The sequence below is a fragment of the Rattus rattus genome, chromosome 7, assembly GCF_011064425.1.
Source record: "Rattus rattus isolate New Zealand chromosome 7, Rrattus_CSIRO_v1, whole genome shotgun sequence".
Classification (NCBI taxonomy): domain Eukaryota; kingdom Metazoa; phylum Chordata; class Mammalia; order Rodentia; family Muridae; genus Rattus; species Rattus rattus.
In genome coordinates this window covers 38,145,763-38,160,028 of record NC_046160.1, presented here as the reverse complement: position 1 = coordinate 38,160,028, position 14,266 = coordinate 38,145,763, and the positions used below count along the sequence as shown (strand labels likewise).

General features: G+C 42.7%; 1 protein-coding gene across 1 annotated transcript in view; it reads right to left on the bottom strand.

The window, feature by feature from the left end:
* Taf1b (TATA-box binding protein associated factor, RNA polymerase I subunit B) overlaps positions 1–14,266 on the bottom strand; it is a 70,749-nt gene that overhangs the window by 13,101 nt on the left and 43,382 nt on the right. The window contains exon 9 of the mRNA XM_032907521.1: positions 734–881. Coding sequence (XP_032763412.1) covers positions 734–881 — 148 coding nt within the window. The remainder of the gene's footprint in view (positions 1–733; positions 882–14,266) is intronic.

Below are 14,266 nucleotides of genomic sequence, written 5' to 3'. Positions count from 1 at the left end.
CAAAACATCAGGGAGAGAATAAAAGTCCTGGGTTTCTTGTATTTCTAGTCTAGTATGAAATTCAGGACTGGCTAGTGTCACAGGCTGCACCAGGATTACCTGACACATGTACTCTGCATGAGTGTCTAAAGCTCTTATCACAGTCCTCGCTGCCCTCAAAAGTTCACTGTATTGTCCACACTGTTCTCTGTGGCTTTGGAAATTGGGGCTTGTGAATGCTATCAGGCTTCAAGCACCATGCGAGGTAGCCTCCAGGACTGCTGTAGTTGTTCTGAATCAGGTCTCCTTGCTAGCTTAGTCGGGCCCTGAACTCTGGGTCTTTCTCCTCTACTCTCAAAGGCTGACATTACCTTTGGCTGGTATTTTTGTTCTTTATTAGAAGTCACTATGCAGTACTACTGTCCTCACGGGGATAGAGGAGCTTTTCCACGCAGGTCATCAACAGCCCATACTGAGATACTCACTGCTTGTCTGTACTCAGTCAACTTGCCACCGAAACTACGTAGGTTCTCCCAAGCATAAGTCACACAAAGACAGAACTTGGTTTTTGAGCAGTGTCCCTTTAACTGTGTTATATGGTGTGAATTATTTTAAGAAAGCATTTGAATGAAGTTCCTGTTACTATGGACTCCTTCAGGTGGTTTAAGTAGTCTGCAGCTGAAAGAAAGGCCTTACTGTTCTGCTTAACATAACTTGGCAGCCAGGCCTCCTCCCCATGCACAGCCCAGCTCACCAGGGAGATTGACCTCCAGTAAGTATTTCATACACAAGGTGTTGGGATGGAGGTAGCAGTCTTCAGTTATGTCTGGGAAACGAGGCAAATCTAAAAACACGGCAATTTCAATCATGTTTTTATAGATGTCTTCATAGTCAGGCCAAGACTGAAATTTTAAAAAGACATAATTAAGATAGTAATCTTTGCAATGTTAATTATTTAAAGATTTTCTTAAAATTATTTGAAAGATATCTTCTGACTTAAAAGTATTATGTAGAAGAGGGGGTGGCTAGAGAGATGGCTCAGCAGTTAAGATCATTTGCTGCTCTCACAGAAGACCAATGATCAGTTCCTAGCACCTGCATCAGGTGACTCACAGTCACCTAGAACTCCAGGTCCGGGAGAGCCAACACCCTCTTCTGGTCTCCATGGACACCTGCATGCACACACACACACACACACACACACACACACACACACACACGATACATCTTTTAGTAAAAGCAGTATGTGGCTTGGTAAGATAGCTCAATGGGTATAAGTGCTTGCTACTGAGCCTGATGGCTTGAGTTCAATGCCTGAGACCCACATGATGGAGGGAAAGAACTGGCTTTGGCAAGCTGTTCTATGAGGTTCACATATACCATATAACATGTGCACTGTGACACCTGTACCTCCCCTACAAGATACACAAGTAACTGCAATAAAAGTACTATATATTTATAAGGTTAAGTATGGCAATGCACACCTTGACCCCAGCACTTGGAAGGCAGAAGCAGGCATATCTCTTTAAGTTCAAGGCCAACTTGGTCTACACTGTAAGCTCCAAGCCAGCCAAGGTTACATAGCAAGATCCAGTCACATAAAAAAAAGTATTATATATTCATTAAATAAAATTTAGAATATGGAGAAAATACGAAAGATCCTTACTATTCCAGTTTGGTAATTTTATTTATTTTTATCTTATGTGCATTGGTATTTTGCCTTTGCGTATGTAAGTCTGTGTGAGGGTGTTGGATCCCCTGGAACTGACATTATAGACAGTTGTGAGCTGCCATGTGGGTCTTGGAACTGAACCCAGGTCTTCTGAAAGAGCAACTAGAGTTCTTAACCACTGAGCCATCTCTCCAGCCTCCAAGTTTGATAATTTTAAACAGTAGTGATAGAAGTTAAAATGCCATATAGTTCTGCTTGGCTCATAAAGTTCATCCTGGCCTTGCTTATACTCTAGTGAAAGCATTACTTCTTGCCTTAGATCTGGAGGAAGATAAAGCCAAGACTCATCTAAAGACACACTGGGTGAGATACAATTCAGAGATAGAGTCTTGTCCAGCCTTAGCAAGACAGTAGTGTGATTCTCAGTATCCCAAATCAATCAATCAATTAATCAATCCAAGTCACAGTGTTCTCATAACCGCTCTCACACACAACCCATTTATCATCAAATCACACTAACAGTTGCAACTCATGGTAACCTAATATCTGTGCTTCTGTGGGGAGATAATGCCACGCTCTAATCTACAAGCTGAAGTCTGCAGCTCAACTCCATCTAACGCCTCCACATAAAGGCATATGCAGTGCTGTTTGAACTCTTAGAAAAGTCTGGAGTTTTCTTAAGAACACACTCTGCCCCTGTTTTGTTTTTGTTTTTTCATATAATTTGTTCACATGAAGCTCATGACCATGCCTAGTGATATGAACAAGTATTTCATGGGATTTCAGGAAACCCCAAGTTTTCATTAAGGCTAAGCTGATCTTGACAGAAATTTTGCAAGCCTGTTGAGATGCACATACTAGACATTGTATAAGGAAACTGTACGAGCCCAAGCAGGAAACGACACGGATGCCTGTCAGGGATAAGACATGAGTGGATCTGGGTATCTCACAGGGCAACGTGAATCAGCAGTAAAACCCATACTCTACACACAACAGTGTGAGTTTTTAAACTATTTTCAAAGAAAGATGTCAGATGTGAGAAAAGGACTCAAGAGTCTGGGCCCTAGTTTTATTCACAGTTAAGTTAGAACAGTGCTACTCCATGGTGGGCTGGCTCATGGCTAAAAGAAGGAACCCACTGTGCTGTACCCACTCTATGACAAGCATTTCCCAGACCTCAAGCTACCTCAGCAAAAACAAAAGGGAGGAGGAGGTGAAAACACTTTCAGCAAATCAGTAGATCAGTTTCGTGAAAGAAACTAAAGACAGTACTCAAAAGAAATGTACAAATCCCTGTGGGCTGGGAAGGTGCCTGGCCTCTTTGCAAATCTTGAATGATGCCTGCCAACATTTCCCCAAGCAGACGCTCACTCCATTGCTTCCTCTTTTTGGTGGGGGCAGAGCGGGGTGGGGGAGACACATGTTCTTCCACTGAGCTACCCCTCCAGCTCCAGACACTCTACTTTTAGGGGCTAAGCATTAAAAACTTCTCCTTTGGTTAAAGAAACAATAGCTGCCCACTTTGAGCTCCCAGTGACTGGGAGTTGTTTAGACAGCCTGCTGTTGAGTCGATCTTTCCCACCTTCTAAATGTGTGGACACGCTCGGGAGACACCTGAGGGAATTATGATTTCTTTATGAACCTTCTTGTTAAATCCAGCTCTTCCACAGATGTAAAGGCTGCGGTGAGGCCTTCCAAGGGTCTGGGAGTAGGTGTACAGGACACGGTCATGCACTGTTGTCTATACTTCCTTCCTATGCTGACTGTGCTCTTCATGAAGCTACAGTTGTCTCTGTATCATATGTATTTTAACATGATTATCATTTAATGTGCTACCAACACATAATTAATTCACAGCTGGGGAATACAAAGGGCACTGCTGTCAATTCCAAGTGGCAATGTGTTCTTTTAAAATCCTTTTAATGTTGAGGTAAAAATAATTAATTCTACTTATATGCTAACATACTATTAACTGTATACTAATTTGCCAATTTAAATGAGAAAAAAAGGAAACCAAATTCTCACTCATCTTTGGAAGGGAAGTGTCTATTTCCTTAGAAAAAAATAATTCATTTAGAATTCTGTTTCTCCCTTCAGAGCCTGGAGTGTCTTTGAAGTTAAGACAATTTTAGCATGGCTGACAGGATTTACAGCAGCCCTAATCCTTTTAAATAAGGCAAGGAGGAGACACAAGTGAATTCTTCTTACCTGCAAGCCAAGCAGTAGAGCAGTACATGTCCCCTTAGAAGAATAATCACCTCCCTCAAAAATGTGATTTACTAGATGACAAATTCCTGACAAACAGGTCGATAATGAGCAGCAATTTGGTAGGCTAAATAGACTAAGTATGTTTTCAAAACCGTCACACAAAAGAGCGATCCGTCAATCTCAACAGCCAGGCATGAGTCGGCTGCCATCTTTCCAAATATGAACCAAGGAGAAAAAAAATACACATAATGTTAAGCTTTCCTTTATACTAAGTTTAGATTTTAAATTTACCTAATCTCAATCTGGCATTTTAGATTTCACTTTTAAATTTTCCTATTTAAGTATTTACCTTGGCCTTTGGGTGTGCTTTGCAGCTCAAGGGGGCCTGCATTCATTACGTATCCCAGGCTGGCTTCAAACTTGCGATGCTCTTGCCTCTACCTCCCAAGGTAGGTGTGAGAATAGAGGTGTGAGCTAGCACTCTTAGGTAATATTATTTTTAAACAGAGTCAATTTTTAAATTTATGAATTACCCAAACTGTTTTTAAAGATGACTAAAGGATATTAATGTCATTCCATTATTTTTTAAAACAGTCTACCATCATTGCTATATATTTAAATTACAATATTTCAGCAACATTTAAGTTTGAGTATAAAACTAGTGTATAATCATAACTTTCAGCAATACAGAATACTGTACTGAGACAACCACAAAAAAGCCACAAAAGTCAGGTGCGATGTATACAACCTCAATCTCAATGCTCAGCGGGCAGGGACAGGCCCATCTCTGTGAGGTCAGGGTCAGCCTCATCTACAAAATTCCATGTTATCCAGGGCTACAGTGAGACAGACAGACAGACAGACACACACACACACACACACACCCCAAAACCCCCAATGAAAAGTCGTGACACAGATGTGGAGAGCTTCTCTCTTAGCCATCTTGGGCAGACTCAACTGGGGCTTTCACCCCAGTAGCCTGTTGCACATTTCTACTTGGACAGCTCTCCTGTGGGCTAAAACATCCCAGACAAATTGTCACCTCCCTCTCTCACAGGCTATCTGCTAACAACATTTATTGCCTAGCTGGTAACTGTAATGACAATTTTAAAAAATCAGTATGTATAAAATGTACACCACTTGACAGTTACAGATCTGATGTTTGCAGCGGAGGCACACCTCAGGAGAGACGTGAACTCAACCGCTAGCTATGTGACCCAAGATATGGGTCTTTCTTTCCAGATGACAAAGTCACACTGAATGAGGCCGGAAAAGTAGCTGCAGACTCTGGTCAGTGCATCTGATTTTTATTCTCAGCCCAGAGTAGGACAAAGTGTTTTCCTTCAGTGTCTCAAATGGGATAAAGACTTGTGTCACCACTAACACTTGGTCCTGTCCCAGGGGAGGCATCAACGAGACAGGGTTTGGCAGGGTATGGTCACACCGCAGCCCCACTGACATTGGGATTAAGCCTGTTGGAAGGCCGGCACTGCTCCCTAGCACAGTTTAGAGGAGGAGGACTGCGAAGCGCTTTGCCTTTGTCTTACTGCCTTCAGTCCAGAGAGCGAAGTCAGCCTCTGACAGCCACAAGATTTAAGGTTCAGAGAGCCAGCACATAAGCACCATGAACACCCGAGGGAAAGGTCCTGCATGAGGTGCAGGTGTGTGTAGCATGTTCTCACTGAGGAGCAGAGCCCACGATGACTGACATGGCAGAGGCTCTGGGGGCCCAGCACTCAGAGCTTTACTTGTTTAGTAAGGCGCCGAGGCACTGTGCTTCCCACTAACCCTTGGGTCACCTTCTGACTCTCACCTACGAACCTGAAACTCTACACGGCTCAGTGTGGAATACAAAGGGCAGATAGCAGAGAGATAAGACTCCTGTGCACTGCGCAGAGCAGCATCTCTACCAGAACCACCAGCAAGATGCTTATTACTGAGGCGTCTGCTTAGATCTCATACCCAGATTTCCTGACTCAGTCTGGGTCTGAGAGGACACAGGCTAAACAACTACTCCAGAACTTACTGTATCTATTTGATTTTTTTTTTTTGAGACAATATCTCTCAGTAAATAATGCAAGTTGTCCCAGAACTTATTGTGTAGCCCAGGCTGGTTCAGGTCTCCCAATTCCCCTGCCTCATCCTTCTGAGTGACAGGTGTGTGACACTGTCTTATGCATCTTTAAGTTTGAGATGCTCTAATGGGTTTGTGGAGTCTCTAATGGATCCCCAGAGAGCACGTATGCCACTGGCAGGGGGAAACAACAGTAATAGACAAAGCCCAGTGGCTTCCCATTCTCCTTTTTCTTCTGGAATGGTGGAAATCCTCAGGTGGCTTCACTGAACAAGCTTGAGAAGCACACACACACACACACACACACACACATACTGGTGGTGTTTTAAGATGTGGGAGGTCAGGAACAGAAGTCCTCAGCCGGCTCCTCATGCTGTCTAGCAGTAGTGCTCCCTCCCCAAGGGAGGAGTGGGACCGAGGGGCTGAGCACAGCTGGAATCACCACACTGCATTCATCTCCCCCAGGTGACTTCAAGCTGTCAGATTATTACTCAAGCATTATTGCACAAGCATGCTGCAGGGACACAGGTGACTGAGTGGCATGGTGAACAGATCTAGAGGAAGGTTTGGACACTTGGGGTGTATTAAACTTGATCCACTAAGTCCTTCATTTGGTAGTGCTTAAGCAGTGACTGACAGCTCTGGAGGAGTCTTTTTCTTCCTTCAACCAAAAGAGTCCTAGTTTCACAAAGGGTGTAAGATTGCTCCAAGGCAAAATGAATCATCGTGGCAGAGTGCCACTCAGTGGGCTTGGCTGAACCGGCATTACATCTTTTCTCTCTGCTTGTTTGGAGGGAAGAGGAGAATGCTGCTTATCAGTATTCTGAATGTGTGTTTGTACTTCAGAAGGACTTTCTGGTGGCTTCTTTATCCACACTTGCTGAGTCTAGTGAGTAATGACAAGATGGCTGAATCTTAAGAGGAAGATTTAGAAAGGCTGCCAGAGACTGTGGTTGAAAACGTACACCACCTGGTATCTATTTGTACAAAAGAATCACAGCCTAAAAGGTAGGTCATTCATAGGTGGGACTGAATCTCATGGAGACCATCGTGGCTAGGTCCTATGATTTGGTTCCACTGATGGCTTGACTATTGGGTGGACGGAGAACCCCTGAAAAAGATTAGGTGTTCAGCCTAACTATCAGAAAACCTGAAAGATTTTTGCTAGAAGTAAATGGTGCTTCAGAATCAGCACCACTGCCCAGAACCTTAAGTAAAAAAGGAACCAAAAAAGATGTAGACATGTTATCTTCGAGTTAATTAAGTAAACAGACAGAGCATGAAGGCTGCCAGCCTGGGGCTGGAGTCACAACTCAGAAGATGAAGGGAGGTAACGAAGCTTACTGTGCACACTGCCTACTGCCCTCAAGTCAGACTGAAACTCTCTTGGCCTGCCTGCGAGAAAGCAACCCACTCACCACTTTCGGGATCCCACTCCATTCCTACGTCTGGGTGGATGTCTTCAAACCTGCTGCAGAGGCTGCTCCCTAAGAGCTATAGACATCTAATGGAAGGAAGCAGCCTCATAGGATAAGGATTTAAAAAGGGGTTCTAACGCCTTTGGGCGGCATGGGGGGAGGGGGTGTTCTTGTTGTTCTTAAGGCATGCTAAACCTTCTGAAATAACAAAAGTAGAACAAAACACAGAAGAAAAGAGTCCTCAAGAGCCCACACAAACTCCAGTGACATTATCTTCATGGCCATCTCCGAGTACAATCGCACCTTTTGTCATTGCTGGTGGAGGTACAGCTGCTGGAGAAGCCAAGACTTTGAGGGGAAAGCTAAGACATGGGAAGGGGGAGAAAATGCTTCCTTTGTTAGTGAAAAGCCGTTTCCATTGAAAAGTTTCAACACACTACAGTGGAGTGAATGCACTTTTGTGAGCAGAGGCAAAGCACTCAGTGGACGAAAGCAACCTGTTCATTAAACAAACACTGCATCCGTGGCAGCCAGATCGTCCTCTTCTCCTGGAAAAATAAAGGGCTGGGTTTAGGCCACTACTCCACCTGACACAGAAGTGACACAGGGCTTCTACAGTAACACAGATCCACTTAATTACAACTGAAGAAATCACTCAATTAATATGGTTTGTAAAAGACCACAAGGCTATAATAAATTGTTCCAGCATGCATTTAAAAACAGAGTGCTTGGGAAAGCATTTTAATTGAATTTCACAAATATTCCAGTGAGTTTATTTCCCTTCATGAAGCAATGCTTTAGGACAGGCGAGGACAAGCTGGAGTTTCTGTTACACAACATCAGGCTCCCGTGATAAAGCAGATTACAATACCCCGTCAGAGCTGACTTCCTGCTCAGCTACTAAAGAGGTGCGGACCACACCCTGCCTACTGTTGTTATGAAGCTAAAATTCAGCTAAGAACATGCTCGTGAGTTCTGGATGCACCTGTGAATACAAATTTATTACTACAAGACTTTTGTCTCAAGAAAACTGACAAGGAGTAACATTATCACTATAAAAGACAAAGCACTGTAATGTGTATTCTTTATAGAGAAAGGATAAAATGAATTGCACATATATTATGATTCATAAAAGGGCTCACCAGCCAATTTTATACTGCTAGAATTATCTTAATGGTTACACATTTACTGTGTAGTAACAAAAGGTACTTCCTATGTTTATCGGTTCATGGTGGTGAATGAGGTGCTTATATGGAGTACAGCGTGGGTGCCCCCAGTGGGGCGGGGAGAGTGAGAGTTTTTCAGAAATATTTGTACAGGCAAATCTAAGCTGTGTGAGCAAATACAAATTAGGAGCTGAGGACCAAGGTGGACTTGCTACTGCAGGAGCTGGTGACTTCTGGACCATGCGGACTATTGTTGGAACTGTGTTCCAGTGTCACAGCCTAATACTATAAGAAACTAAGAACTAGGCCTGGAGATCTGGCTCAGAGGTTAAGAGCATTCTCTGCTCTTCTAGAGGTCCTGAGTTCAAATCCCAGCAACCACATGGTGACTCATAACCATCTGTAATGAGATCTGGTGTCTACCTCTAGCATGCAGGTGTACATGCAGGCAGAATCCTGTATACGTAATAAACAAATCTTAAAAAAAAAAAAAAGAAAGAAACTAAGAACTGGTGTTCAGCAGAGCAAGTAGTCCCCTCTTGGGACTGATCCCTGGGACCAACAAGAGAAAAGGAGAGAACTAACTCCTGTAAATTGTCCTCTGACCACCACATAAGCACCATGGCACAGTGCCCTCCCCCAACCCTCAAATAAACGCAATGAGACTATATTAAAGGAAAAAGGTCACTCCTGGAGACAGCTCTGTGGTTAAGAGCACTGGCTGCTCTGGCAGATCCCTGCACCCACATGGCAGCTCATAATCATCTGTAACTTCAGTTCCAGGAAATACCAGATTTTTCTTTCTTTTCTTTTTGAGACAGGGTTATTCTATGCAGTCCTGGTAGTTCTGGGACTCATTATGTAGACCAGGCTGACCTCAAACCTGGAGATCCTGCCTGCCTCTGCTTCCTAAGTGCTGGGATCAAAGGCGTGCACCACCACTGTCCCGCCTATGGTACTGGTTTGAAGGCATGAAAGATGCAAGATTGGGGGCTCATAGAGAGCAGCTGAGGCTGGCACTGTGTAGCAGGACCAGAGTTCCTGCAAAAAGGTTCTAAGAGGCCAACAGTGAAGCTGAAACTTCAGCTGTCTTACAAAGCTGGAAAGACTGGGCTACCAAGGTTCCGTGAAGCCCAGAAGACAAACCCCAGATGCTGCACACTGAGTTATGGAATGTATATTTGCTGGATTTTGGTTTTGCTTTTATCTGATCTTTCCCCGTGATGTCCTAAAAAATCACTTTTGGAATAAAAATACTCTACCGTGTCATCATATATTGGAAGTATATAAATTGTTTTTAATTTTTCAGGGGCCCATAGTTAAAAGACTTTGGACTTTTAAAGTTGGGCTACATTATATTTAAAAAGAGACTTTGAAGACAAGATGTGGAAGGTTATGGCTTAAAAGTGATGTTTGGTATGTCAAACTGACAAGAAGTAGAGTGTGATGGATAACTTCAATAGTCAACTTTATATAATCTAGAAACTGGGGAAGGAGTCTTAGTGAGGGATTATCTACATTGACTTGACCTGTGGGCATGTCTATGAGAAACTGTCTTAATTTAGTTAAGTGATGTGGGAAGACTCAGTCCACTGTGGATGGAACCATTCCCTAGGCAAAAGGTCCTGGACTGTGTAAGAGTAGAGAAGTCCAGCTGAGTGCGAGTAAGTAAATAAGCAAGCAGCACGCATGCCTTTATTCCCTTCACTTCCAGTGACAGATGTAATGTGAAGAGCTGCTTCAAGCTCCTGTCACTGTGGCTTCCCCACAAGGGCAGACTACACCCTGAAAATGTAAGCCAAAATAAACATCCTTTCCTCTAAAGTAGTTATTAATATATTTTATAAAGCAACATAAATGAAAAGAAAACAAACACTTTAAGAGAAAAGAAAATTTGACTCTTCATGATTAATACGAGTGAGTCCAGAATGTATTATGTTTAGTGAAATAGTCTCAGAAACCAAATATCTTACTTGCATGTTGTATTTTTAAAAAGTTATACTCACAGAAGATGGGAATAATGACCATAAGCTAGGTACTGGGAAGAAGGACAGAAACAGGGAACTGAAAATAAACTTCATAAATGTATGAAATCATGATTGTCAATTAAAATACTAATAAAGAAAGAAAACGGGCTGGGATTTAGCTCAGTGGTAGAGCGCTTACCTAGGAAGCGCAAGGCCCTGGGTTCGGGGTCCCCAGCTCGAAAAAAAAAAAAAAAAAAAAAAAAAAAAAAAAAAAAAAAAAACATAGCTGATAGAGGATTATAAAACAAGTATGTAGATATCCAAAACCATGGCGTCCAAAACCACACCCCACTTAAGGAAAAGTCTTCTAGGTAAGTGCTTTACCACTCAGATGACCCTTTGCAGGGGATGTCTTGATTATGAAAAGATTACACTAGTGGAGATACTCAGGAATAGAGATTACAATTAGGATTTTAGAATCTAAGAATGAGTAAGCATTGAGATGCCTGTAGGCATCTAGGAAAGAACTGTTCAGCATCTGAACACTAACTCCATTCTATATGTTAGAAACCCATCATTGGGACACCCCTGTTTCTGCCCTGGGAGTTAATTACACTGGGAAGTGCTCTTTTACCTACCATAAACAACAGAGAAGTAGAAGGAATATGCAAAGGAGTTTTCAGGTGAGGGACAACAGGCTGCACTGAGCTAGAACCCTGAGCAAAGAACCCAAGGAACCCAGCTTACTGCTAGAGCAGTTGTCCACCAACACTGTGAGAAACTGGGGTACAACAGCCCTGTGGCCTGGGGGAGCCAGGTGTCAGTAGATTCTCAGAAGTAAAATGGCTGAAGTTCACAGTCAGATCCCAGAGAGGATAAAGCTGCATGGAGAGAAAGCTCAGAGACCTGTACAAGGAAGTGGGGCACAGACATACCTGTATGTGATGCTAGCACTAGGGGAGATGAGGCAGGAGGAATGCTTTAAGTTCAAGGCCTGCCTAGGATATAAGTGTGAGGAATCAGCTGAAAAGAACAGCAACGAATACTAATAAAGAAGGAGAGCATAGCTGATGGAAGGGACTATAAAACACCAGAAGACCCACGAGGTCTACACCAAATCACCAGCATGGCAAAAATACAAACACAGCCCTAAAAAACCAAAACCAACTAATAGTGAAAGCAGAGATCTGTCAAGTGCAGTATTGATCTGCAGAAACAAACCACCTAAAGGCCAGTGAGAGACAACACTGATCACTAGGAACAGCAGGGCTAAGTGCAGGCTTGGTGTTTGATTCTCAGCACCAGGAGGAGAAAAGGAAGTCAATGAAACAAAAAGGGGTTGATATTGATTTGGTTTGGCTTTGAGACTGAGCCTGGGCTGATGACCTCAAACTCTCGATCTTCCTGCCTCAGCCTCCCACATTCTGGGATTAACAGACACATACCACCATTCTCCCACACACACCCCAAAAAAGAAGAAAAAAGTGATATTTTTTTTAAAAGAAATTTTAAAATCTTGTCAACAAACATTTAGTTGGACAAAGAAATAAACAGAGGGAAGCCTCAAATAAAACAGGAGAGAAAAAGAAGACATTTTAACTGACACAAGAGAAATATAGGCAGCACTGGGGACTCTGGTGAACAACTACCACGTGAGGACTTAGGACAGTGGTTCTCAGTCTTACTAAGGCCAAGGCCCTTTGATACAGAAACATACACACATACCCACAACCAAAAAATTACCTCTGTTGCTACGTCATACTGTAATTTTGCTGTTATTAGTTATAATGTAAATATCTGATATGCGGATGGTCTCAGGTGACTTCCTAAAGGGGATGAGAGCCATAGGAGCCATGAGAACACTGCATTAGGGACTCGCGTGTACAAACAACTGCTTGCCAGCAGATTAGAAGGCCCAGAAGGAATGGTCTGCTCCTGGACGAACATAAGCTCCCAAGGTTGCAGGGTTAAGCAACAGACAAGCTAAAAAGACATGGAGACAACACAATGGAATCAGTAAGACAATATATCCAGGACTGGGAAGATTCACTGTTGTATTTTAATTTTACTAACTTTAATTATTTGCCAACCATTTCAAAAAATTGAAATGGGGGAAAATTCTAGGAGAATAGCATTTCCTGCCAAAACAGACAAGATGAAAAGAACAAAAAGAAAGTTACAGATCAGTGTCACTGATGAGCAGAGATGAGAAGACTCTCAACAAAGCCCTGCAAACTGAATGGAGGAGCGCGTTAAGATACACAGCGGCACCCCAGGGATACACAGTGCAGCACACACGAGTCAGTAAGCATGACACATTCACCAACAGAATGAAAGAAACAAAACAAGGGGTTGGGGATTTAGCTCAGTGGTAGAGCGCTTGCCTAGGAAGCGCAAGGCCCTGGGTTCAGTCCCCAGCTCCAAAAAAAAAAGAACCAAAAAAAAAAAAAAAAGAAAGAAAGAAAGAAAGAAAGAAAACAAAACAGTGTGCTCCATCCTGATGCACACAGAAACAGCATTCAGTAAATAAAATTCAGCGCCCTTCATGATACAGGTCTCCCCAATTCGGGTACACAAGGAGCACACCTCTAACTCATTAAGGCTGTATAGGACAGACAAACCATAGCTAACATCAAACTAAAGGTGGCAAAGTTGAAAACATTTCCTGAAAGATCTGGAGCAGGGCAAGGTCACCTACTTCCGCATCTCCTAGTGAGTGTGTAAGAAATTCCACCCAGGACCGCTGGACAAGGCAAAGAAAGAAAAGTCATCCAAAGAGGAAAAGGAAACCAAACTCTCCCTGCTTGCACGTGACATATAAAAGCCTAGAGCCCACCAAAGATCAGAACTGATAAACGAACTCAATGAATTTTCAGGACACAAAATCAACATACAAGAATTAGTAGCATTTCTCTGCACTGATAACTACCAAAAAGTCAAGAAAGCCGCAGAGAGCTACACTGCAGATTTACCAAGAGACAAGAGAGCTCCATAATAAAACTGGGAAGCACTGCTGAGAAACTGAAGAGAACGCCAAAAGGGGTGGGTGAGGGTAGAGGTGTGGGAGGTGACAATCCATGTTTGTGGATTGAAGGAAATTATTTGATGTCCATACAACCCAAAGTGACCCAACGTGACTCACCTACACATCCAGTGCAATCTCTATCAAATACCAATGACAGTCTTTACATACATAGAGAAAACACACCTCCTGAGTGTGTGTGGGACCACAAAGACTCCATAACTAAGTAACACTAACAAGAACAAAGCTAGTGGGATTGTACACCCAACTTCAAGACTGTGCTACAAATCCACAGTAACCACGGCAGTAGCAGGAAATACACACAAAAGCAATGCAACAAATCAAAGACCCCAGAGACAACCCATGAACAATAGCCAATTGGTTTTGATGGAAATACCAGAACCAAGAGGTGGGCAGAAGATAGTTGCTAATAAATGGCACCTGGAAAATTAGAGACCCATATTGAAAAAAAAAAGTTAGACTTTTATTTCTCACCATAACCAACAACTAAAACAAAAAAAAGCAACTCAAAGTGGATCAAAGGCTTAAAGATGTGACCCAAAATTAAGTAGATTCTAAAACCAAAGGGAAATGCTTCTGGGCATTAGTTGCAACAAAGATTTTTTTGGATATGACATCAAAGTCATAGGTAACTAAGGCAAAAAAAGATAAATGCAACTACATCAGACTCCAAACAGCAGAATTCAGAAGCAACCTATAAAAATGGAAGAAAATACCTATGAACCATTCATCTGACAAA